This window comes from Carassius carassius, chromosome 7, assembly GCF_963082965.1.
Source record: "Carassius carassius chromosome 7, fCarCar2.1, whole genome shotgun sequence".
Lineage (NCBI taxonomy): Eukaryota > Metazoa > Chordata > Actinopteri > Cypriniformes > Cyprinidae > Carassius > Carassius carassius.
In genome coordinates, this window is record NC_081761.1 from 1,297,743 (window position 1) to 1,324,180 (window position 26,438).

At 34.6% G+C, this 26,438-nt stretch overlaps 1 protein-coding gene across 3 annotated transcripts in view; it reads right to left on the reverse strand.

Annotated features, from left to right (window-relative positions):
• LOC132143340 (neural cell adhesion molecule 2-like) overlaps nt 1-18,135 on the reverse strand; it is a 227,431-nt gene extending 209,296 nt beyond the window's left edge. For all 3 annotated transcript variants that reach the window (XM_059553465.1, XM_059553464.1, XM_059553466.1), the window contains exon 1: nt 18,021-18,135. In XM_059553465.1, coding sequence (XP_059409448.1) covers nt 18,021-18,072 — 52 coding nt within the window. In that variant the 5' untranslated portion in view covers nt 18,073-18,135. The remainder of the gene's footprint in view (nt 1-18,020) is intronic.
• Between the last annotated feature and the right edge of the window lie 8,303 nt (nt 18,136-26,438).

The window sequence follows — 26,438 nt, forward strand, 5'->3', positions numbered from 1 at the left end:
TGTAAATCCACTCTCTGACTGCAGGTGGCGCTTATGGAGCAGCAGAATTACAGATGTTTCCCGCAACCTCCAAATCAAAACCACATTGCGATTAAAACACTACTTTATTAGGTATTTCATGGAACAAAGACAAAAAATTCCAGCAAATCTTTTCTGAAGACAGTTTTAAAAAACACAGCATGGAGCTTTCTGCTAAACAGATTCTTCATCTTTAGCCGAACTACAGTATTCCCTTTACAAACCTAACTAGCAACAAGATTTAAATGTTTTAAAGCTCTGCAAACCGATTCTTATCAAAGAAAACCCTTGAGAGAGATTCTTTAACCATCACTAGAACAAAACCCTCTGCCTCCTTAAAGCAAAGCTTTTAAACATAAGAACAAAGTTAAGACTTTTCTGGGAGTTACGCATATTCTCTCAGTAAGATTGCAGTCGCTTCCCAGCAGTACGTCTGAGCTGATGAGCTGGAAGACAGAAGTAATGAGTGTTTCCAATCATATGTTGTGCTTTTTTCTTCAAAAGGGGCTGATGAGCATGTGCTGCTCTTGTCTGCCTCTCATTTGAATATGAATGGGGCTGAAAAAGTGATTAGGGTATGATGACTATGATGCCGTGATTATTCTTTTACTCTGATTACTCTCTTGAACGCCGACCTCTTCAGATATCATCCACCCACCCATCCCTCAACCATACACCAGCTTCAGTATGAACGAGTGCTCAAACAATGCAGACGTGCATGCAAACAATCAACACTACTGCCAAATGCAATCTGTTCTTAGTACATTTTGTCCTACAGCACATGCTTTGAAAAAAAAAAATCATAAAATTAAAAATAAAAATGTGTATATATATATATATATATATATATATATATATATATATATATATATATATTATTTTAAAGCAGTAAAACATTACTAATAAAAATGTAAATAATAATTAAATATGAAATACATAAAATTATTGAACTATAAGATACACTATTTAAAAAATATATGAATAAAAAAATTCATTTGATATATATATATATATATATATATATATCTTTCTTTAATATATTTGACATGAAAAACATGAAACACATTGTTAATAAACATTAAAATATTTAAAAAAAATTAAAACTCTATACCATGCAATGTTTATAAATGTATATTTATGAAAAATCTTACACATATACACACTTATGTTTTATATATTAAAATTTTATTAAAAAAGTTCTAAACTTTACTAATGAAAAAATAAAATATACAAATGGTAAAATATAATAAAACATAAGATATATTATTAAAATGTAAATTTGTACAATTAATATATCTAATACATTAATATAGCTTATATTTTAATATATTTAAATGTTATTAGAAATCATTTTAAAAGTATATAAAGATAATTTTATATTTTAATTTGATATGACTGCCGGATAGATAGATGGATGGATGGATGGATGGATGGATGGATGGATGGATAGATAGATAGATAGATAGATAGATAGATAGATAGATAGATAGATAGATAGATAGATAGATAGATAGATAGATAGATAGAAAAGGGAAATGTACTCCTTCAGGAAAAAAGAAAATTGAACAAAAAAACCTATTTCTAATGGTGAGTTATGCTCCACGTTATTTATTGTGTGAGTGCATAAGACGGTGGCATGTTCACAGCAAATAAAATATTAACCTAAGAGAAAGATGGATTCATGGCTATGTATAGCGAATGAAGAGCAGATGAGATGTGGACGAATGGTGCTGTTCTACAAGCAGCAATGAGAAGTGGATAAATGAGGTTGTTTGGGGCTCGTGGCTGTTTTACATGCACTTCTGCTGAATCATCATGTGGCTCGTGAGCCGCAAACTTACAAAAGAGGAATTACAGCGCTGGCGAGCGGGAGGCTGAGGACTGTAAATGCACCGACTGCATGCTCCTCTAATGGAATTACCAAAAGCACCACTGCAGAAATTATCTTTAGCATTTGAGTACATTTTGATGAAAACTAAATATTCCTCTTCGTGTGTAGAAATACACTAAAATCATGCATCCCTAAACCCCTAAAGCACTTCAAAATCTCTTCTTAAAACATTCTATTTTAGGATTGCTTTTACTTGATTATTTATTTTATGTTTTGCATTCTTTGCTATATATATATTTTTTGTATTGAATTTTTTTTTTCTTGTCAATGTTTGCCTGTAAAGCACTTTGGGAAACCTTTTATTTTATTTTAAATAAATAAAATAAAAGGTATTTAAATAAACAAACAAATCAATCAATCAATAAATAGGTAAGACTGCAAAGACTATTTTATAAAACAACAATTCTCCGGTTCTAAATAGATCAGCAATGTGAAAATCATATACAGATTTTTGACTGCATTATGAGGGTTAAAAAAAAGAAGGTATACAAGCAAATAAATATGTTGATATAAAATGTTGGTCATCCCATTCATGCATAGGCAATGTGTAATGACTTTACCACAATGGCCAAAAGTTTACAATACTACTGTATGTGCCATATCTACAGTGCAGTGTTGACAAGATCAAATGAATTGCATCGCTGCATCTGTGAGAGTTTTTATTTATCCACTTCACTGCAGAAAGTCAAGTTATCAGAGCTCATAGTGAGGTGGAGTTCAAAGAACTCTGAGGCACAAATAAAGCAAATGCATTAAGGTTTATACGACGCAAGAATCCCAATGTAAGAATCTGCGGAAAGTGTTTTGACCTTCCATGGCATTTTGAAGTGCGCTTTTATTCCCACTAAGTATCTGGAAGTGCCAATAAACCTCCCGCCTTCTTAATCCCAACACAACGGCCTGCCGCTGTTTGCGATTATTGTTATTGACTGATTTGATGCTCCTGAATCACGCAGCAGATTTGAGGCTTTAGAAAATGAAAGGAATGCTAATAGCAGCTAATCTGATCAGCTGGGAATAAACAGAGAAACCACGGCAAAGTCTTGGACACAGATTATTACTATTGTCAAGTCTTTTGTACTCAAATTCTCAAGCCTTTATCTTATTCCGTTGTCCAGAAATTGCATGTAAGCTGTCATCTGTGTGTGTGGCTGCTGTCTAAAGTGAAAAACACTCATCTGGGCACTTGAGAAGGGAGTTTAAAAACACACCCCAACACCCGGAGGTAGAGGCAACAAGTAAATTAATAAATGAATAAACAGAAAATCAAATGAATTAATGAACAAATCAATCCGTCAATGAAAGAACAAATGGATCACAACACTCAAAACAGCAGCTTTACTAAACCAAGCTGCAAGTATTTTCAGTAGAGACAATAACATTTCAATATTTTATTTTCAAAGAGGTAATAAGTATTCAATTTTTATTTTTTTATTTTATTTTTATCAGAGGCAACAAGTTAATAGGTAAAAAGTAGTTATAAATGAATGAATAAATAAACAAAAAGCAAACCAATGAAAGTATTTTAGCTGAGTCGACAAATATTGTATTGTATACAGCTATAGTTATAACAAATGAAATATTTTTAGAAGAGGCAGCAAGTATTTTATAAATAGGTAATACGTAGGCACAATAAATAAATGAAAAAAATATTGCAACACTCAAAACAGCAGCTAAACCAATGGTAGTATTTCAGTAGAGGCAACAAATGGGTTATTTTAAATAGGTAGGATTTGTTATAAATGTGTATTTAATAAATAAACAAAAAATTGTCTAATAAGTATTTCCATTTAAACAGTGAATGAATGCATGAATGAATTAATGAATGAGAAAGACTGCATCACTCAAAACAGCAGCTAAACAACTGAAGTATTGTTGGTAGTAGTGTTTTTGTGTATGCTATCATCTGTGTGTGTGGCTGCTGTCTAAAGAAAAAAACAACAACAACACTAATCTGACTAGTGGTGACTTAGGAGAGAAGTTTGAAACGCACCTCAGAGCAAATCCTTGGGATAAAGGGACTGATGGAGGCTGATAAGCAAAGGAGAGAGAAAACAGAAAACGTTCCTCAAACTGACCCCATGAAGGTGAGATAAACAAAGCAAGCACTGGCAAGAAGGACCTATTGTCCGTGGCGCGGTGGTTATTGAGGCTCCTGGGGATGCGAGTGTTATCCGCCAGTGATACCGTGTTATTTTGGGAGCGTGCTGGAGGTTGCTTCGGCCCTTGAGGGAACAGCCTGTTCATAGTGGAGTTTATGTAGCATGACTGCTCTAAATGAAGCCGCCGAGCGCCACGGCTCGCACAATTAATCTGTGGATTGTGGCACCTTCCAGCTAGAGCTGCTTTCCCAGTGGCTAGTTTATGGGTTTAGGAGAAGCCATGTTGAAGGATTTACTTTGCTTGATAACTCTACCCGAGGCCACACGACCTGTGTGGACACATCATCGCTCTTGTTTTTGTCTTGGAGGAGAACTTGAAGGGTTATTCAGTCGAGTCCAGCCAGCTCTGGTTACTCTTCGCTTTTATCCGATGCTAACAGGACGATCACCTACGTCGTCTTTCCCTTGACCTTAACCGAATATACCCAAATAAATAGTGACCCCAGGTTAGTTTACAGAGAGCTGGGACATCATACATGGATAGAGTTACATAGGGACACAAGCCGGAAACATCTAATGTCCCTGCTGTAAATACTCAAATGAGAACAGGTTTAGTTATTCATACTGACAATGATTCGCAGAGACAAAACACTGAAGCCATTCGAGAGCTCCTACAACAAGACTAGAACAATTTAAACAAATTATATTTTGTTGAAGAAACCAGTGTTGATTTAGTATCATTGGCATAGTTTTTAGATTAGATTTAGATTTACTGTAATTTTCTGTTTTGGAATTAATTTAATGGAATTTAATTAGGATTTAAATTATACTAAAATGTTTCTTTTTTAATTAGTTTGTTAATATATTTCTTAATATATAATCATGTTTATAAGTACATTTTTTAGTTGTAGTTATTTTAAAATTTCAAGTTGAACAATGTTTTTTATATTTTATTGATAATAAATTTTACATTGTATTTATAAGATAAGATATTTTATTTTCAATTAACATTTATATTTTATTTAAATTAATACAAATGTTTCTCAAGATTTTTTATCATTTTTTTTATTTTTTATTAAACCTGAAACAAACTTGAATTAAGTTCTGAAGTGCATGTTGGCATGCTAAATATATTCTCCAACATAACTGAACATGAACAATTATAGCCTTTCCCTATACTCGTCCACATAACACATAAATTAACACTTAATTTTACCATTTATTCTCCCAATCTGGCTCAAAGAAAAGCATGCTAGGAAATAGAAATTAGAAGGTGCTGAATGATATTTGAATGATAGGTTTTAAGCTAGATTTTTTATTTTATTGTAATATTTTCTGTTTTCATTTTAGTTAGTTTTAGGTATTTGTGTGCTTTTGCCATTTTTTTAATATGTCTATAGGTTTTGTTTTAGTGATTTTAAAACTTCAATTTCAAATAACCAGCATGCTGAAATAAGTATGTGTATACTCATAGATTACAATAAAATTAATGCAAATGTTTTTGTTTTTAGTTTTGTTAAAATAATAACTCTAAAATAAACTGAAGTTCTAAAAAGCAATGGTGCATGTTAGCATGTAGCTTTTTAAAAAAATACAATATAGGACAGTCTTATTATTATCCAACATAAAACAATATTAGTGTATTATATATTTTATATTATAGTCTTTCCTTTTACTCAAAAACAGCTAAAAATAACACATAATTTTGACATTTAGGCTCCCATATGGTCTGATGAAATGCATGCTGGGAACTAGAAATCCACTGTTCAGTTTCAGTTAATACCAATAAAAGCATTTCTGTAAAAAGAAAATAAAAATACATAAAGAACTGGGTTAACTTACTGTTTACAAACGTTAAGCGGAATAAAAGTAATTGTAAAAATGCATTTAAGAATTATTTCTTTAGCTTAAGTGAGCATACCAAACAAAAGTAGTGTCGGAGATTTGAGTCATTTGTTCTTAGCGAAGCAGCAAAGTTAAACTTCATGCAAATGCAGCAACTAGCCAAAGGACGGCGGACAGTAAAGCTTGCATATATAGTTGGATACAGAAATGACAAATTATGTTTTCCGGCAAATTAATCACTGTTTATGCATAGTCAAGCATGGCAGCACCTTCAATCTCTCTGATCGACAAGCACTGAACTACTCAACAAGTACAAAGGCACTTAATATAACACCTCCTAATAATAGCAATAATAATTCTAAATCTATCTTTCTCATTTATAGTTATCCTCCCACTGGCGCCTTTGTATTTGGATCTCCTCAAAGTCCTTATTACACATCACTGCATCTTCAAAGCAGCGGCCAAAAGGACCAAACACACTGGATCTGCAGTCCTCCGGGAGCCACAGCCTAGCTACTCTTGTCCGTCTTTGCTTTCATTGTGTGATCTCTGGCTCTCTCCTCCGCTTTGGTGGCTGCTTGCATCACTTAGAGAGGCCGAGGAGAGCCATGCTCGCCTTTGAAACTGTAAACAGCTGGATTAGGATAGCAGAGATTTGTCTGTGGATCCGTCTGAACAAGACTCCATGCAGTAAAGAGGAGGGTCAGCCGTGGGACTGAAATGGAGTGTTTTATCGCTTTGCACACATCTCATAAACATTTATACCTCATTATAAAACTATCAAGCATGCTACAAAAACACTGAAGATGCAATCATTCATTATACTCTTCAAACTGATTTAAAATGTGCTGTGCATCAGGTAACATCAAGGACTTCCCGTCTGTATAATCTACAGTATAGAGAACATGGCTGTTTTAGAATAAGGAATGAGATAAAATGAGTTTATATTTATGATATGTGAGAAAGTCAGTGAAATACTACAGTTTCACCGCCATTTACAGTCTGTAAAGCATGCATGCGTGATTGAATATCATGCACTTCAATATAAAGCATATTTTGGCTAATTATAGTTTTGAAATATCACACTATCGTCATGCATCATTTAATCTACTATTTTCTACATGAATGTGACCAAGGAAGCCATTTGATGCATGGCCTGAAGAGGATCTATCAAAAAATAAATAAATAGAGTAATTGTTGCACTGTTTTCGATTGAGCAGATGTCAATGCTCAGTGGACAAGGGTCTGTAATCATGCAAAATACAAACTGATCATTTAGTTTCATTAAATAATTGCACGTTGCAGCGCCCCCCAAAAATAGTCCATTCACTAGTCATCTATTTATTATTTCAACAAGTTATTGACTGGAATGTTTAAAGGCCTAATAAAAAAATAACCTTAAGTGGACTTAAACAGCAACCTTGACTAAATGAGATCACATAAATAGCATCTGCAACTTTGCAACTTTATTTGGAATTCAAAATTACATCTTCAACCTCCATCTCACAATTCCCACACTGTTGTGTTCCACTTATTTTAGCTAATTTGATTATGCTATTAGATTATAATTTACTATTTACCATAATTAGTAGATACTTTAATGCCTTTGATGAAAACAAACAAACAAACAAGAAAAGGTCATTTGAACAATTACTTATTTGGATGATGGGAAATGTAGTTAAGTAATCAATGGTGTTTAATGCCAAGATATTTTACCGATGTGCTCGGTGTGTGTGTGTGTGTGTGTGATGCTTCACCAGCAGCGGTGATAAATGAAGCCATCGACTGCCCCTGCGGTATCACAGCTCCGTCACAAACAAACACATTCTCTCATTCCACCGCGTCTGATAACAAACACCATTACCTCTGTTTAGCCAACGCTACAACTGGAGAACGACTCAGACACTTACGTTAACGCCGTCATTGCTTAATCATGAGCCGCAGCCGTTCCAGTAGCAAGGTAAACATGTGCGTCTGATATAAAGGAAGCATCATTACTCCTTCCTAGATAAACATCATTAACTTAGTTTACGCAAACACTTTGCATACGCTTCTGAACGGCTTGAATGAAAATGGATGAAACGCTCACAGCATTTACGACTGAATTTAGTGAATGTTTCATCATAATTTGCAAAGGGCAATGACTTATAAAGTCAAAGCCAAAACAAAAGAAAGGTGATTTGAATGATAAAACTAGGAGAGGACAAAAGTGCTCAAAACTGAAGACATTTTTAAAAGAATAATTGCTCCATTTTAATGGAATATTAGACAATAAATGCGTGCATTTATGGACAATTTAATTTAATTAATTATTATAAATGTCTACATGCCGTTTCTTATTTATTTAATTACTATTGATTCAATCACTGCACATTAAGTGCTTCGGTCCTCTGCAGAAAATTGCTTAATATAATTAAATAATAAAATGATGTATAAGGATAATGGAATAGAATGGAATAAAACGAGAAAGAAAAGGAAAGGAAACATCACAAATGAGATTCAATTCTCTTAGATAACGAGATTAGCCAGAGAGCAAATGGAGACAGTTCACCCAAAAATGAAAATGTGCTGTTAATTGACTCTCCCTCAGGCCATCCAAGATGTAGATGACATGTTTTTCTTCAGTCGAACAGTAAACAACATTTTAAGCTGAAACCGTGGTCATAAAATTTATGTAAGTCAATGCTACCGGGATTTTGAGAATCAAAGAAAGCAAATACAGGCAACACAGAATTAATCCCTGTGGCTCCTGAAGTCTTATGAAGTGAAACGATCAGTATGTGCAAGAATATTTACAACATTATTACCTGTAATCCAGAGCCTCAGACAAATCGGGAAATCTGATTCTTTTCTGTGAACTGATTCGTTCGAACGGTCTGCTTTAGTTCATGTGTTTGTTTACGAATTCACACAATGAATTATCAAATACATCTTATAAATGCACCCGATAATGATGTGAAACGTGGATGTTTTATATAAAGTGAAGAAACTAGTCTTCATCAGCTCAACTTTTTTCATAAACCATGGTAAACCATAAAAACATTAATTCGTCGCTTCATTTATGTGTTGGGTTCACTCATGCTCGAATCAGCGGCTCACCACGCTTCGGTCCGAGTCGAACTGTTTCCTGAAGCATTGAATCAGTTCATTCATCACAGGATCACATGCTCCACTATTTCAGCTTATTTCCAGTCGCACTGACTGTCAGGCGTCTGAAAGTGAGTTTGATTGAGTAACTTGTAGATCTTTGCTGCTCAAGACGTGAACTGATTCAGATGAATCAGTCTGATTTAATGAACTGGTTCATATAGTTCAATAAAGAGAACCGGTTCAAAAGAATGATTCATTCACAAACTGGATTACAGTTAATAATGTTGTAAATAATGTTCAGTTTCTTGCACAGACTGATCGTTTCTCTTCATACAACATTTTTGGGATCACCAATGAGCAGTTTTACTGTTTCCTACTCATTTCTACTTTTATTTCTCGTATGCAATTTTTGACAACATTTGAATCAAAGTTGATAGTGAAACCTGAGAGAATCAGATCCTTTTTTTTATGCAAGTAAAAAATGTGACATTGTTTACATGTGCCAATTACAGAATCCCATGGGATCTCCGATCTCTAATAACTTTCTGTAAAGACCAGCATAGTCGTGCTTTTCTCCAGTTTAACTGTGAAGGTTGGCACAACTTGTGCAAGAATGATTTGCTGGGTAAAAAGCTTAATGGCGAAGCCAGCATCCAAAACACAACATATGCTGGTCTTTTCATCAGGGAAATCTTTCGAGCTATGAAAGAGCAACTTCCGAGCAATAAAACCTGCTTCTGTGAAGAGAGACAGACACAGAAAGAGAGACAGATGGAGAGAGATCCATGAGGAATGAGCGTGAACACTGAGTTTGCGTTTGAAGACCAGTCTCAGTCGAGTGTCTCGTGAGATCGTCTTGTTTTGACGTGACATCTCTCTCTTATGTGTCCCTTCATCCTCATGAAAGGCCACTCTACACAGAACAACAACACATCCATGCTCTTTACCGCAGCTAAACACGAGCAATCAAGTGAAGCTGAAACTCCTAGAGGCACATTTCTGTTCATTTTAGAGTAAAAAGAGAAACATACACAAACCCTCACCATCATCAAATAATGCTTCCCTTGTTTTTCACAGAATTGTGTAGTTCAGCTTGGAATCAAACAGGAATACAACTACTAAAATCAGATTTTACAACTGGACCTGCTTCTCAGAGATATTCATGAGTCAACGGATGCAAAAAATAAAGACACTGAAATGATTTTGAAAAACAAGAAAAAAACACATTGGATCTGTTTTAATTACTATTTCTATTTCTACCATTCTTACATTGATATCCATTTAAAAATTCTGAGCTTAAGATTTATATATAAAAAAAAAAATTTTGCATGCATACTTCATAGGGGTCAAGTAAGTCATATGTTGATTATAGATTACAAGGTCTTTTTTCATGCCTAATTAAAAATATTTGAGATGTTTTATTATTAATATTATTTTTATTAATTAGGCATGAAATCAAACTGGATTTTTATAGCTTAATTGGATTTGAAATACTTCAATTTAAACATCTCAGTCAATACAAATCTAATTTATATCCATATGAAAGCAGTGTGTAGATCTGTTAGAAAGCTCAATTTTAGCAACGTTAGTTTTTGAATCTGACTACTATTTCAATCAGATTAAAAAAGGAATGACTGCATGAGAAAAATGCACAAGAAAAACTGATTTTATATAAGATATGTCAACGAGGTAAGAACAAAATTCTAATTACTGTACATCCATTAGTGAGATATTTGTGGACTTTGCAAATTAACTGAATTCATTTGGACTGATGAAATGAGTGCAAAAACCTTCCCAGTGTTTGATGACAAGAAACACATGCATTTTTGCACAAAAACAAAAAACAAAACCTTTATGCAACACTGGTTCAAGCAACTTGAGGTCTGGTGAGGCCAAATGCAATTTATTTAATAACATGACAAGCTTTAATACAAGAAATGAGCTGGCATTTCACGCTCAAGACAAGCAGCACATATCAGAACACAATATAATCTCAGACTGCATCACTAGACAAAGGCAAAGAAATATCCACGAGGCACAATAAGTAAACAAGCCATACGTTCAGAATCAGACACCAAACATGGCACTAAACCTTCAAAATAAAAGCAATCAGACTGATTATCATTGAGTACTTTCATGAATGCACAGTAGGTGGCGATATGCAATGGCAATATAAATAACAAAACAATAGAAGAACAATTTCAACACTCTCAGAAAAGTCAATGGTTTTATTAGCTGCATGAAATTTTGGTCATTCTGTCCATCTCAAAAGCAGAGGAAGCTATACAGATAAAGGTGTTTATTTTTAATGCATGTGTGTAATGGCGTTTCTAACAAATGGGATATTTTGTATATGCGTGGCACTCATCTGGTGTTTCTAATATAATCCATTCTCACATGGCCACCTATGGAGCTCTAGCAGCATGATTAATTTCAGCGGTAATCAATGATAATTCTACAAAGGCCTCGTTACTGTCGACCTACTGCAGTTATGTTGTTATTATTGAGTCACACCATTTATCTCCACGATGAAACCGAAAGAAGATGCTTCTTTTGACTAATGAAACACTTTCAGATAAAAGAACCTAAAAAAGGTTTCAAACTAATAGCTTTGCATGACGTTAAGCACTTTTGGTAAACAACAAAAACAAACTTTTAGCTTCTTCCCTAAATTATCATGAGTGTAATGCATCTTCTTAACGCATCTATTTACTTTTGACTTTGTTATTGTCATAATAGCTTAATTTTTATCTTTTTTTTTTTTTTTACTATATTACAGTAAATTTAGAAAAAAACAGCAAAAACAAGCAAAACAAACACAAATAAAATATCTAAATACAATTGAAATATGTAATTTTATTACATTACAATAAAGATAATTTCATGCAAAGTGATTTTATTGATGAACTGATTGATTGACTGCATTTTAATGATGGTTTTCTTTGTGCAAAATGAGTAATATAACTAGTATTATTAATTTTAATACATCTTTTGCTAATAATAATAATAATAATAATGCATACATTGTTACTACTACTACTATTATTATTATTATTAATACCTTTTTAATACGTCTTTTGACTTTGGATTTTGTTGTCAACAGGTTTTATGAGATTCATCTAATGCCTCTCTCTATACATTTAAGCTTAAGCTTAAAAAAATCTGATATTATTTCAGATATATATATTAGCCTATTATTATTGCATGAAGAATCAAACTGGGTCATGCAGAACAGACTTTCAGCCTGAATGCACAATTCACTCATGCCTTGGACTCGGATTGATATTATAACTCTGACTTTTGATTGCAGGTTACTGTAGCTTGGAGACACTGTTGAGATCTCTTCAGACTTACAGATTACAGAGGGTTTTTTTCTCAAGCTAAAGACTTGACGCTACTCATACGCTCTCCAAATGACCGAAGCGCTGTCTGGGAGAAACAAGCGAGATTGTGGAGAGATCTGATTAGTGATTGTTCTTTCCTGTGGGGAGTGACCGAGACGCAGCACGACTGTGGATGTGAGAAAAGTCTTGAGAGACTGACAGTCTGTGTTTCTCTGAAAGCTCGCTCGACGCCCACTCACAGCTGCCTGTGAAGCGTCTCGAACTCGGCTGAAGAGATTGTGTTTCCTCCTGCTCTCAGCGCCACGAGAGGAGGAGGATGTGGAAACCGAAGCCTTGATGAGTCACTGGGATGGTGCACATGAAACTCAGGAGCAGGAATAGATAGCAACCATTCACAGCAGAGACGTTCATTGAGATAAAACACCGTTCTGATTTCTAAATCCAAACATTGGTTCCTGTACATTTAGGAAATTTCACATCTGCTTTTATTCACAATCACACAGATTTTGTAAACTCGTTCTCAGTTCTGGTGTTGAACATGAACACAATGTACTGGATAATAGGCATGAATGTACATGGAATTGAAAAGAGTATCAGGTTTGGAGAAATGTAGCATTGCATCAGTGTCTCTGCAGTGAATGGGTGCCGTCAGAATGAGAGTCCAAACAGCTGATAAAAACATCACAATAATCCACAGCACTCCACTCCATCAGTTAACATTCAGTGAAGCCAAAACTGAAACAAATTCATCAAGATGTTTTAAACTTAATTATCAGTCTGTAATCCATAATAACTCTTCCTCCAGTGAAAAAGTGCATCTCTTGTTGTCTCTAACAGCAAAATTCAGCCATATATTTTTTAGAGCTGTTTAAACACTGCTTGATCTGTGCAGATTTCTCTCCTGATTCAGACCAGAACACTTTTTCACTGGAGGAAGTGTTATTATGGATTATAAACTCTATGTATTTTAGTTAAAAGCATTTTAATGCTGGATTTGTTACATCTTTTGTCTTCTCCAGATGTTCACTGGATTATTCTGATGTTTTTATCAGCTGTTTGGACTCTCATTCTGACGGCACCCATTCACTGCACATACACTGATGCAATGCTACATTTCTCCAAATCTGATGAAGAAACAAACTCATCTACTTCTTGGTTGGCCTGAGAGCAAGTAGATTTTAAGCACATTGTAATTTTTGTGTTAACTAAAACATATAATAATTACATGACTCAATCTGAAGTTTCTGGTTGCTATCTTTATATATATATTACAAATACAATACAAATTATAAATGCATGGTCAGTACAGAAATGTTTTATCCCATGGGTTTCAGTTTATTTTGCCACTGTATAGTGCATTCCCCTCGTGTTTTTTGCTTTAAATTCATTTACGTTTGGTGTTTATAATAAATGTTGTTTATAATGAATGCTGCATATAATATGTTTATTTATTTTAATTTATTTTTGTTCTAGGTCTGTATACCATTACATTTGGGAAAGTAAAGTACATATTTATAATGTCTGCAAACATTTTGTTTTATTTACCAGTATTATGCAATATTTGGGAAATGTAATATTTCTGATTGTTGGCTCTGTGACTAAAGGTTTATGGCCCTCTAAGCCCTCCTTTATGGCTTTGGATAAATGTAATAAGAAAATGCAACTTCTACACAAACATTGTATTTGAAGGATTTCATTTTTCATTTTTAGATGAAAAATCTCTTTATCTGGGAGTACTAGAAGTTGCTTTGGATAAAATACTTTGGATTAAAAACCTGTGCGGTTTCCCAGTCAGAAAAGCTGGGTGTTAACATGTGAACTGTTCTCAGGATTACCTGTATTTTATGAGCAGAATCTATGCAAATCTGCCCTGATTCTGTGGCTCATGGGAATCAAAGTATATTATTATATGAATGCAGCATCTACATCATTGAAATTACCACTTTATGCAGCTCTGAAGCCTGCTGAATGCAACTGCACTTTAAAATGATTTTTCTCATGTATATTTCCCCAGGGAGGGAGGAGCTTGATATAGTTCTGTTTTCAAGGGTTTATTTCTATACGTCCTTTCTTCCGCTCATTAATCAAACGATGCTTTGACTTTTACAGAAAACAGACCACATGCAGGATTTTGTACAAAATGTTAGTGGTTTCACTAGTGTAATGGACAGTTATATCTATATTTATTAGTGTTGTTTGTCAAGTCAATTATCACTCGAAGTAATAAAAACAAAGATTATCAGAGTTAAAAAAAAAAAAACTCTTTTAGTCTTTCTACTTCAAGATTGAGTTCAGTGTGTTACTTAATTTCTCTTTAATTATTTGTGAAATTAACTGAGTGGAAATTGGGGACTAAATTACCTTAAAGAAATAATTCATCCAAAAAAATCAAAATTGCTGAAAATGTGCTCACCCGAGATTAGGATGAGTTTGAGGAAATGTAGCACTGCTCTGCAGTGAATGGGTGCCGTCAGAATGAGAGTCCAAACAGCTGATTAAAACATCACAATGATCCACACCAATCCAGATTTCTCTCCTGATTCAGACCAGAACACGTTTCCACTGGAGGTAGCGTTATTATTGATTATTGACTTTGGACTATTGTAAATGGAAGCAACGTTTCAAAGTTAAAAACGACTTGGATTTGTTTCAGCTTTTGTCTTAACTGATGGACTGTTGATGTTTTTAATTAAGCTGTTTGGACTCTTATTCTAACGGCACCCATTCACTGCAGAGGATCCCTTGGAGAACAAGTGATGAAATGCTACATTTGTTCCAAAAACATACTATTTTACAGTAAATGCATTATTCCTTTGAACAGTTTTGATGCTGGAGTGTGACTACTTCCCCCAGACACAGAGGTAAATAAAGGTTACTCCAGTCTGCTTTCATATTGAGAGCATGCATGCATCTGCATGTGTACGTGTTTGTACAAGCATGACCATTACTCCAGCTTTTTTTTCCGTCCCCCAGTGTGCACGGATCTCAGTGGAGGTGCATTTCAGACATGCATTCTCCACATAAATCTTTTAATACTCCCACCACTGAGATTCTTCACCGCAACTCAGAGAAATCTCTTAATTATGGCACTTAACATAGCACACGATAGCTGCAGCCATGCCGCAGAGCGCATAATTCACTGCGCTGAGAGCCCAGACCTCAAAAACACTGAGCGTGAAGACGCAATGAAGACGAAATGTTTTTATATCTGAGATGTTGTGTGAGGAATCGCTGTAATATTATTGCACAATTCAGAGTCCAAATTTAGGGCAAATCAGCTCAGGCTTCTTAAATTCACTTTTAGACGAGGATGAAAATCTGCCCATGAAGTGTTTTTGTGCCCTGTTTTTGATCATTCTTCCCTGAGGACACAATTCTTGAGTGGACAACCACAGACTTTAATACTCAGTAATTATTTAAACACACGTGCACTAAATTTAAAGAAAGCAAGTATTTTTGACAGATGGACACTCTTGGAATGTCAGGATTTTTTTTCCTATAATAACAGATACCAAAACTAACAAGGAACATTCTCTCACCATTATAAAAATGTTCCAATAAAATGGATAACATTCATTCATTCAAGTTATCTGGTCTTCAATAATGCTCCAAGCATTAGCATAGAACTTTATTGATTGCTCGTCGAACTTTTATTTCTGAAATATTTTAGTTGGACTTTTTTTTAATGACGCTACTTTTTCAGAATGTTCAGATAAAAGTAACATTCAAAACTAACATTTCCAGAATGTTTGCAAACGTTAAAATTGCATATCCAATAGAAAACTTTAAAACATTTTTTTTTTCTGGATGTTTAGAATGTTCAGCGAACATTGAGAAATTACATTTTCACAACCTAATGGGAACGTTAGCAAAACGTTATTAGAACACATTAGCTGGGATATTAGAACACGTTTGTATTGTATTATCAAAATATTTCACAGCCATGGCTGTAAATTAAAAAGAAAAGATAACTTTATACTTGGTGATTCCCAACCACTAGGGGGTCTCAACAAACTTAAAAATATTTTCAAATATGCTATTGTTATAAGACTCTATCTTAATTAAAAGCTAAAACCAATGAATTCAAAATGCACAACATGTAAACTGACATTATATGCTGTAATGTTGGCCATTCTCAGCCACAGAGGTGCCAAATGAGTCCTGAGGCCTTCAGATATTATTTTTAACAATGGAGAGCATCACAAAGATCTCAGGAAGGTTGAAAAAAAAAAGACTTTAATGAGATGCATTTCATGTCATCTACTGAGCCAATGACTGTCTAGGCAGCTGGCATCTGTTCTGGACGCAGCCAATGTGTGTAATGGAATTAGCTGACTACTTAAATCAACCTAGTGTTTAACATGGACATGATCACTGAAACAGCTGGTCAACCACTAAAATCCATAAAGTCAGTCCAAACAAATCAAACTGCTACACAATGCATTTCTGAAACGATCAGAATAATTTTAAAGGCATGGTAGTATTTTAAGAAACACTCTTCAAAAATAATCCAAAAAAGGAAAGATGTCCAGTTGGTTTGGCACTGCACACTAGAATGAAATGTGCATTTGAAATACACATCTTAATAGTTGCATGTGAGTTGAACACATCCAACAGATGAAATGAGATTTCCAGCATTAAAATAGCTTGCTTTAGGGGCCTAAGCAACAGTAGTTTAATTTCATAGACAAGGCTAGCTATTGCATGCGCTTAAAAAAGAACAAAGGCTGGTAAAACTCTTTATACAGCAAAACATTTAATTGTCACCCTTCCTAATAACTAGAACTAAACAGACTAAGACAGACAGAAACCCCACGACTAATTTAAATCGCATCCCAATGCTTTTCCCCAAAGATTTCCCCATAGTAAGATCTGGATGGTGGTGAACAGAGAGATGCTTCTACACTCGAAGCGCAAAGGACTGGGGACATGAAACAGCACTCTACCTCCACCTGTCGTTCTGCCGAAGATACCGATCTAGAACTAACGCGTTATGATGAACGAAGCGTTCTGCAAACGCGCGACAAGAACACTAATTGTTTTAATAACGGGGGCGTTCCGATCACCTCCGTTCGTTGTTAGAAGAGCGTTTCCATTGCTCTTTCTCAACTCTCAGTCACAGTATACACTGTCCACAGAAACCATCAAACAGATTTAGGAGTAAATCAGTCGCGTTGTAAATAAACGCGATGAAGCGTCACCTCCAAACGCGCGTGCCAGGATTTAATAAGCGTTCCTCGGACTTTACAAGCGTTATAAAACATAGCGCACATTCTTATGAATAAATCCATCAGGTTACAAGAGACAGATAAAAACTGAGAACAAGCTGCACCAACAAATAAAAATCAATCAAACTATGAGGAAAACAACAATTGCGCGTCAGTGTACTGCTTTAGAGAACATTGATAGCGAATAAATCATTTTTCATAACATCCGTTCACATATACAAATCTGATAGCTATCACATCGATGTTTTTCCTCAGAAGATGAACGTTTATCATGTGTCAATCATAAATTATCGCCAAGGGATCAACAGTAAATAAACACCGTGACTCGCGTTTATCCTCCTTACAGGATCTCCTCTCTGAAATAGAAGCACAACTGTTGTCTTTAATCCAGATAACACCCAAACCCACCCGTTCTCCCCTCAGTCAGACCGAGGACACACACTGGCCAACTTATCCCCGCTGTTTGACCGCCCAGTTAAATCGGAAAATGTTGGTTATTTACCTTGACAGCCGCAGAGCAGCAATCCCAGCAGACAGGTGAATTTGAGGATCATTTTCAGCAGGTGAGAGAGACAGACAGTCGCCTGTGTCGCGAGTCGAAACCTCTGTGTGCAGAATGAAAGTAGCGCATCCAGCTCTCTCTCTCTCTCTCTCTCTCTCTCTCTCTCTCTCTCTCTCTGCGCGCGCTCGTGTGTGTGTGTGTGTGTGTGTGTGTGTGTGGCTGGATCTCATATGCGAATCTCTGCGATCTGTCAAGAACATTTTTACCTCTAAAAAAACTATGTTGTAAAAGAAACCAAAAAATAAATAAGACCATTAGCTCTCTCTCTTTCTCTCTCTCTCTCTCTCTCTCTCTCTCTCTCTCTCTCTCTCCATCCATCCATCCATCCGTCTATCTATCTATCTATCTATCTATCTATCTATCTATCTATCTATCTATCACAGTGTTTTTTTTTTTTTTTTTAAAAACAACACAAAATGATTAAAAAAAAACACATAGGCTATAACAATTACCTTGCATGGCTACAAATGATTTTTGAATGAAAAAAAAAATATTAAAAATTTATTTCAAATTTATTCTGGATTTATAGGCTGCCAACATTATTTTGATATTTTGACATCAAGTTATTTTTTACATAATAATGTTGATCGTTACATTAACCTAACATTGTGTGAAATAATTGAAATTGTTAAATTAATTGTTAAATTGTAGTAACTTGATAAAATTGTCTTGTTAATTTAAGAAATTAGGCAGTAGATGTCTTGCTTTTGCATAGGACTGAGTAGGACAGTAAATGTTAAAAAGGAGAGTTATTTTATGTTTCTGGTGCATAGAAAGACCTAAAATTTTACATAAAAAGTGAATTTCTTATCAAAATGTTTTACACCTAATTAAATGTTTTACTTTTTAGCAATGGCAATTCTAGAAACAATTAATATCTAAAGTTGACCACACACTTGAAGATTTTAAGCCTGATTTGCACCCTGAACGATCAGGGGGTGTGGCCTGATTTGAGGCTTGTCGCAAACAATTTTTTTTTTACTTTTTTTTGTTTGTTTTTTTTTACTGTGAAACAAAATGCATGGTAGGAGAGCCAGCTGAGGATGTTGATTGTCCTTTATTTAAATAAGTAAAAAATATATAATTTAAAAAGTTAAATAGATAAGCTACATTTGGCGTGTCCTATGCTAGGTGTTGATTTTAACTGAAATAAGATTAAATTATGTTTTTATTAACAAGATTCGGGAGGAGCGCGTCAGATACTTAGCCTAATCGACACAGGGGGACCATAATTAAGTAATCAATCCCATAGTATAAATATCGCTGACTTACCTCCATCCATTGACGGTTTATCAGCATCCCTCCTCCACCCCATCTCCCCACTTTGAGTTCACTTTATAAATAGACGGGGAAGGGGGGGTACTTTAGGTTCGGGCCATTCCCCGGACAGCATGCCAAATACGCATACCATACCTCAGCTAATTATATGTAAGCGTGAACTAGTGAATTGGTTCCAGGGCTACAACTGATTTAGTCAGTGCAAATCCGAAGTTCTGACATGAAACTCTAGATGGCGCAGTCCGATAGGTCAATCTGCCTAACTCAATCTGACGTGATGACATCATCACATGGCACAGCTTATTTGTTTTTTTTTGTATCAATAGCCAATGAGCTTTCTGCTCAACATTCAAATACTTGACTAGTTCCCGAGCAGTTGCAGCACACTTCAGAAACCCTCCTCCTTCCCCAGCTCCACCTTTATCTCCTACAAAGTGATTCACACACTTTGAGTAATCAGCTTGTGTATAAACAATCTGTGTTAATGCTACAAACTCAAGTTCGTCTAACAGGGTTGAACATATTTGTATTAGAAGTCGTCATAACTCTGTTGACATGAAAACAATCCCACAATGCAAAATGTTGTGTAGTCTGCTAACAAAATATGAAGATTTACTCATTCACGTGTCATATAAACCATTTTGGGAAGTGTGAGGAAATAATTATGTGCTATTCACTGAAAGCTTCCCCCTCTGCTGAAACTGTCAAATCTCATTTACTGCATTTAATTTACACTGCTTTGCTTCAACTTAAATCTCATCCCTGACTCCTGTCTTGTATTGTGATCTCTCAGCCCACATATTGCAGGAATTTCTGTCAGGTACAAGTCACATTTTATCTGTGGTAAAATAATATTGCTCACAGCAGCTAGAACTCCTAAAAAATGAAGGAAAAATGAGATCGGACACAAAAAAAAAAAAAAAAAAAAAAATCATGGTTTTCACCAACTGAAATAAACAATCGGCTGCATAAAATGTATAAAAGCATGTGATAACTTGCCCCAACTGGCTATTTTGGGTAAAAAAGACTTTTTGATTCAAAACTCATATCTCAGGTCTTCCTCATTATTCCGCCCAAATGACACAGGGTCTTCATTTGGTATGCCGTGAATACGAGCGTAATTTGTTTGGTAAGGTGAGAGATGACAAAATAATTAAGCACAGTTCAGCCCTCTGTGATGTGCAGGCAGAATGAAACTAAATATCAAAGAACATCTATTAGGAATAAATCAAAACATGACTCAGTAGGTCACATTCAAACTATAGTTACAAATCATCTCCTCCCAGTCACAGCAGCTGAAATTAGTATCATTGCATATTAATAATGGCATCTTTATGGCTATGATTATGTATATGCACGTCACCCTGTGCTCTTGCTGAAATCATTATATTGAATGCAATAACAGAATATTGTAGCAGCGTGGAAATTACTGTAATAACAGAAAAACAAGCACGCAGCTGCTATTAAATTATTCTGCTGCACACAACAGCGTTTCAATCGCCGGGATCATTTCAGGTGCGATGAGAAAAACACAGAAATCTGCCTAAGAAAACATTAGGATTTAAAATATATTGATGAAAATATTGGCGTGTACCTGTAATTTATGTAATAGACGTGCGTTTTCTAAAGGAAACAGCAGTTTTTGTAAGACAGAAGACTTACATTTTAATTTCCTAATGCAATATAAAGTAGAACTTCACTTATATAGCAGTAATATTAATAATAATAAATGTCATTTTATAAAACACCTTCAAGCCGGCAAGCTGCTTATAAACTCCAGCGACTGTATAGTATAATTTTCCAGCTAAATCTCCAGACTCGTAAAAGAAATGGACCTTAAAGATGCAACAAATACTGAAACCAAAATGTTAAAAACCTGAATAAAGGGAAATTATTGAATCAAAAAAGAAACTCATGTAATTCTCATGATGTTCCAGACTTGCTTTGCAACACAAAAGGAGAATTTCTAAAGACCAAATTCCATGTATAAAAAAAATAAAAATAATAATAATATATATATATATATTTATATTTATTTATTTTTTAATTTTGTATATATATTTTTTTAAACACGCCCACACAATATGTCACTGTTTATTCTGGCTGTAGGATTGTTGTCATGGAGACGCTGTGTGTTTCCAAATATGGTAAGGGCGTAACATTTCCATCACATGCTTAAGGTATTCAGCCAATCACAGCGCACCCCGCATTTCAGAATGATGAGCTTTGTAAAAATCACAACATTTCAGAAAGGCAGGGCAGAGAGGAGCAACAATAATGTATGGTATGTGGAAAATAATGTGTTTTTTTTTTTTACCTTAAACAACGTAAACATATTGCATTACACCAAACAGACAAAAAAAAAAAATCGTCATATGACCCATTTTAAATTGTAAGTACTCTTAAATGACTTGACTTGTTGTTAGCTTGAATTTGATGCGAATATTGAAGAAAAGATGGATGGTTTTCAAGCTAAAGTAAAGTAAATGACCGCTTCTTAAACCAGAGAAGGTGAACATGTTGCTAGCATCAAGTTTAGTTTTACTTTTCTTTTTGTTTTCGTTTTGAAAAGCTTGTTATCTTTGCTCTTTACTTCACGTATGCTTTGGAAGCTCTGTTTTATTTATTTTTGTAATTTTTATTCCTCAGTGTTTGGTAAACGTTCTGTAATTTATTAGTCGTTATATAATACAGAACGTGGTGTGTGCCTTATATTATTCATTTTTATTAATAAACGTTTTGTCAACTAGTTTGTCATTGCATCTTGCCATTTTATTGTTGTTGTGCTTTTTAATGAAGGATAACAAAGAATCCATCTTTTGTTTTAGTCTTAAAATATGAAACATGAATAGATGTAGAAGTTAGTCGCAAAAGAGCAACCAGTGGGAAGAGTCAGTATGGAGAACTGAAATGTGTGTCCATCATTTCTCCTGCACTAAATGAATGGTGGAGATATTCTCCTTCAATGCAATGACTATTGGCAGATGAATCCTGAAGTACAGCAGATGCTGGTCTATCAATTATAGGCAGCTGTCCAATCGAATCTGAGTCTGTCTCCATCTGCTCACAATGATGCAGGCATAAGATAACAGTGGGAACTCAACTGTTACAGAATATTTCCATCAGTTAGAGATGAAATCCGCTTGTTTTTAATATGGAACCGATTCATTTAAAAAGAAGTAAAAATTGCATGCATAATGCATTGTTTATTTTCACTGCCGTGCATCATCTTCAATACAACCACGTGTTTTGAGTTCGATTTTACTGACAGGTGTAAATCAGGTCAGTAATGTTGCTTTCTCATATCTCTGAAAAAAATGTTTCATCACAGGATCCTTCATCCTAAATAAAATAAAAAAAAAACTGTGTCTTTCCCTTTACTTATTCCTTATCTTGTACTTATTTGAACAAATGCCTGAAACTTGTTATTACAAGCACTTCCTGTTTCTGTTTGCCTCTTTAAGAAGAATCGCTTGATGGATTATTCCCCAATTGTATAAGTCGCTTTGGATAAAAGCATCTGCAAAATGACTAAGTAGGCCCTGATGCTGCTAAACGCATTTTAGAAAAGAAACATACAGATGCATTGGTTATAAAGTAAGAATAAGAATATAGAAGTGGAACAAATCCAGAGACTTTGATAATCAGTTTCATTTTAATCACTAATAACATGTATGATTTATGATGAGGAAAACAAACTCAGGTTTTTTCAGTGGCTTGGTTTCTGTGAATCATTTAATTGGTGACCACCTGTTTAGTCGAGGAGTGGCTTCAAAATAACAAATTAAATGCAGAATGATTAATTATATATGAATTATATAAGATCAAATAACTTTACTGACACCAAAAGTCTTAAACTTGGTGATTGTTGGATCTCTGTTTGCAAAAAAAAATGCAATGCAATGCAATGCAATGCAAAAAAAAAAAAAAAAAAAAAAAAAAATATATATATATATATATATATATAATATTTTTTATTATTATTATTATTATTATTATTATTATTGTAGTAAAATTAATAATACAACATTCACAAATTACATATTTTGCATACTTACTAAATAAACATTTATTATATTATGTCCACATAATATGATTGTGACAAAGATTAAACATCATAAGACTGTGATTTTTGAGATTTTAAGATCTGATTTGAAAGTAGTCTCTTTTGCTCTTCTGATTTATTTAAAAAAAAATACAGTAAAAACTGTAATATTGTGAAACATTACTACAATTGAAAATCAGTTTTCTAAGTGAATGCATGTTAAACAGTAATTTATTTCTGTGATGCTCCGCTGTATTTCCAGCATCATTCCTCCGGTCTTCAGTGTCACATGATCTTCAGAAATCATGAAAATATGATGATTTACTGCTCGAGAAACATTTCTGATTATTATCAATGTTGGAAACGGTCGTGCTGCTCAATATTTGTGATATTTCAGATGAATAGAAAGAATTCATTCGAAATAGAAGTCCTCTGTAACATTATAAATGTCTTCACAGGCGCGTCTAACCAATTTAAATGATTTCATCAACTTCACTGAAACCTCTGATAGTTTTCCAGAGTTGTGAAAGAAGCTCGGAGCAGTAACGAGTGTCAGACTTGAGTGCAGTCGCACCTGTCTGTGTCTGTTTCTGCGATCAGGATCTACTTCCCTGTGTCATCATGACCCGTTCCCCAGATATTACCCCTCCTGCGGCAGCACAGATACTGAGTCCCGCTTACAGACTGTGATGAGGCACCTGAAGCTAATAGCACCTCATCAGAGCTCCCATAAAGCTACAGCGGCTCTCTGTTAGTGCTCAGGTTCACGGGGGATTTTATCACGGTTTAGGGGACGTTCATAAAAAGAGTGTTTTATATCTAACTTTAAAAGCGAGCTGGGATAGTTTAGCTTTACTCACCTGCACGTCACACACTCACATGCACTCAATGCATTTGTAATGTACTTAAAAAGTTGTTAGCTAATATTCCAAAGCACATACAAAGTAACATTGAAGTTTTAATTAACTGTAGTGTTATTTGCTATTACATTTATTACAAATATGTACATGATTCAAATATATTTAAACACTGACTTTTAATCAATATGAAATTAAAGTAGATCTAAGCTTACCTTAAATGCTCATCAGTGCATCTTGCAGTACACATGAACCATGTTTCCAAAGAAAAAACATCTCATTCAGTACACACTGAAGTATATTCTTTTAAAGTGTATGTTTTAAGTACACTTTAATTAAATTAAACTTATGTAGAAACAATTTTTGCATAGAAATTAGTACATTTATATGAATGATTACAAGTAATGCATTGAATTCAACAAGTAGAACTTTTTTCTTTAACTTTTTCAGATCTTCTTTTGCATTCCACAGAAGGAGCAAAGTACTTCATACAGGTTTGGGATTGAGATGACAGGTAAATGATGACACAACGTCCACTTTCGGGGGTAATGAGGACGCTGAGTGCAGTTTCTGGTTACATATGAGATGAATCTGTTTGTAGCGGTCAGATTAGATGAAACACAAATTATTTAACATTTGGTCAAGCTGTTGGAAACACTGTGGGAGAGAATCAAAGTCCTGGATCCATTTCTGACCGCTTCGAAAAGCAAGTGGAGAGCACACAAGCAAACAGAAAAACCACTTCAAAAATCACCTTATATACAAGGCGAGCATATAATTAAACACATCGCTACCTCAAACTCTGATCGAACGAGTCACATTTAAAGCCAAGTGACATCAACTTACTACAAGACTGATGGATTACTAATAGCAATATATTTATCGAACACCGACGGTATCATTTTATGAATCCATAAACACGTCATGCATTTACAGCTCCAGCATACTTCCGTCAGACTGAAAGAAATACATTTAAAACACAACGCAACTGTGACCATGATTACTAATGATGAGCATGATCACATTAACACAGTCACAGTACTGGGTTTACACGAGCTCCAGGGCAGACATCGCATTAGAAGACAGTGTGAGGGAAGAGTTTGTCCATGAGTCCACGGCGAACTGCTGCATGAAGTGGCTGGAGGCAAAATGCATGAGTACGTGAGCTCTGGAGCAAACATCAAAGCGCTGAGACGCTTGACAAAGTGCATTACTGAGGCCACATCTGCAGAAGCTGTAGCTATGAAGACATGATGCACAAACTGCAGAGAAATCGAGAAACCAGCAAGGGTTCATTAGAAGTTACACATGTGCAATGCAAATAATCTGATGCATCCTCACCTTCATCGTCCAAACTCAATGCACACTACCTTTCAAGAGTTTGGCGTCAGTACAGTTTTTAAAGAAATTAACACTTCAAGTCAGAAAGGATGCATTAAATTGATCAATAAATGTATAATGTTGCAAAAGATTTCTATTTCAAATAAAAATTGTATTCATCTGTAAATCCTGAAAAAATAAAATGCATCACAAAAATATTAATGTTTTCAACACTGATAATAATCAGAAATGTTTCTTGAGCAGTAAATCATCATATTATTCTGATTTCTGAAGATCATTTGACACTGAAGACTGGAGGAATGATGCTGAAAATACAGCGGAGCATCACAGAAATAAATTACACTTTAACAGATATTTACATAGAAAAAAGTTATTTTAAGTAGTAATAAATATTTTACTATTTTTTTAAGTTGTTGGTGTATTTTTGATCCAAAAATAGAGGTGAGCAGGAGAGACTTCTTTCAAAAAACATCCTACTGATCCCAAACATTGATGTTGTAATGATGTAAACACACAAGCCATTAAAAATTATTAGTAAAGGCCATCGTGTATTTCAATGTTACAAAACATGGCTTTTAAAAATCTGACAACTGCCAAGGACAGGCTAAAATCATGCATAATTCAATTTAAAAGCTATTAAAATTACTTTAAAGACAATTTTTACTTACTAAGAAAGATGTGTCTGCTACCAAATCGCACTTGCTGATATGAATACAGTGATATTGCATTTAAAAGCTTTCTCCTCCAAGCATTTATATTCACACAGGAAGCCTAACAGATGACTTTCTGAACAGCATTTTTGACTCTCGTTTCCTAGCTTTCTAATGGCATTGTACA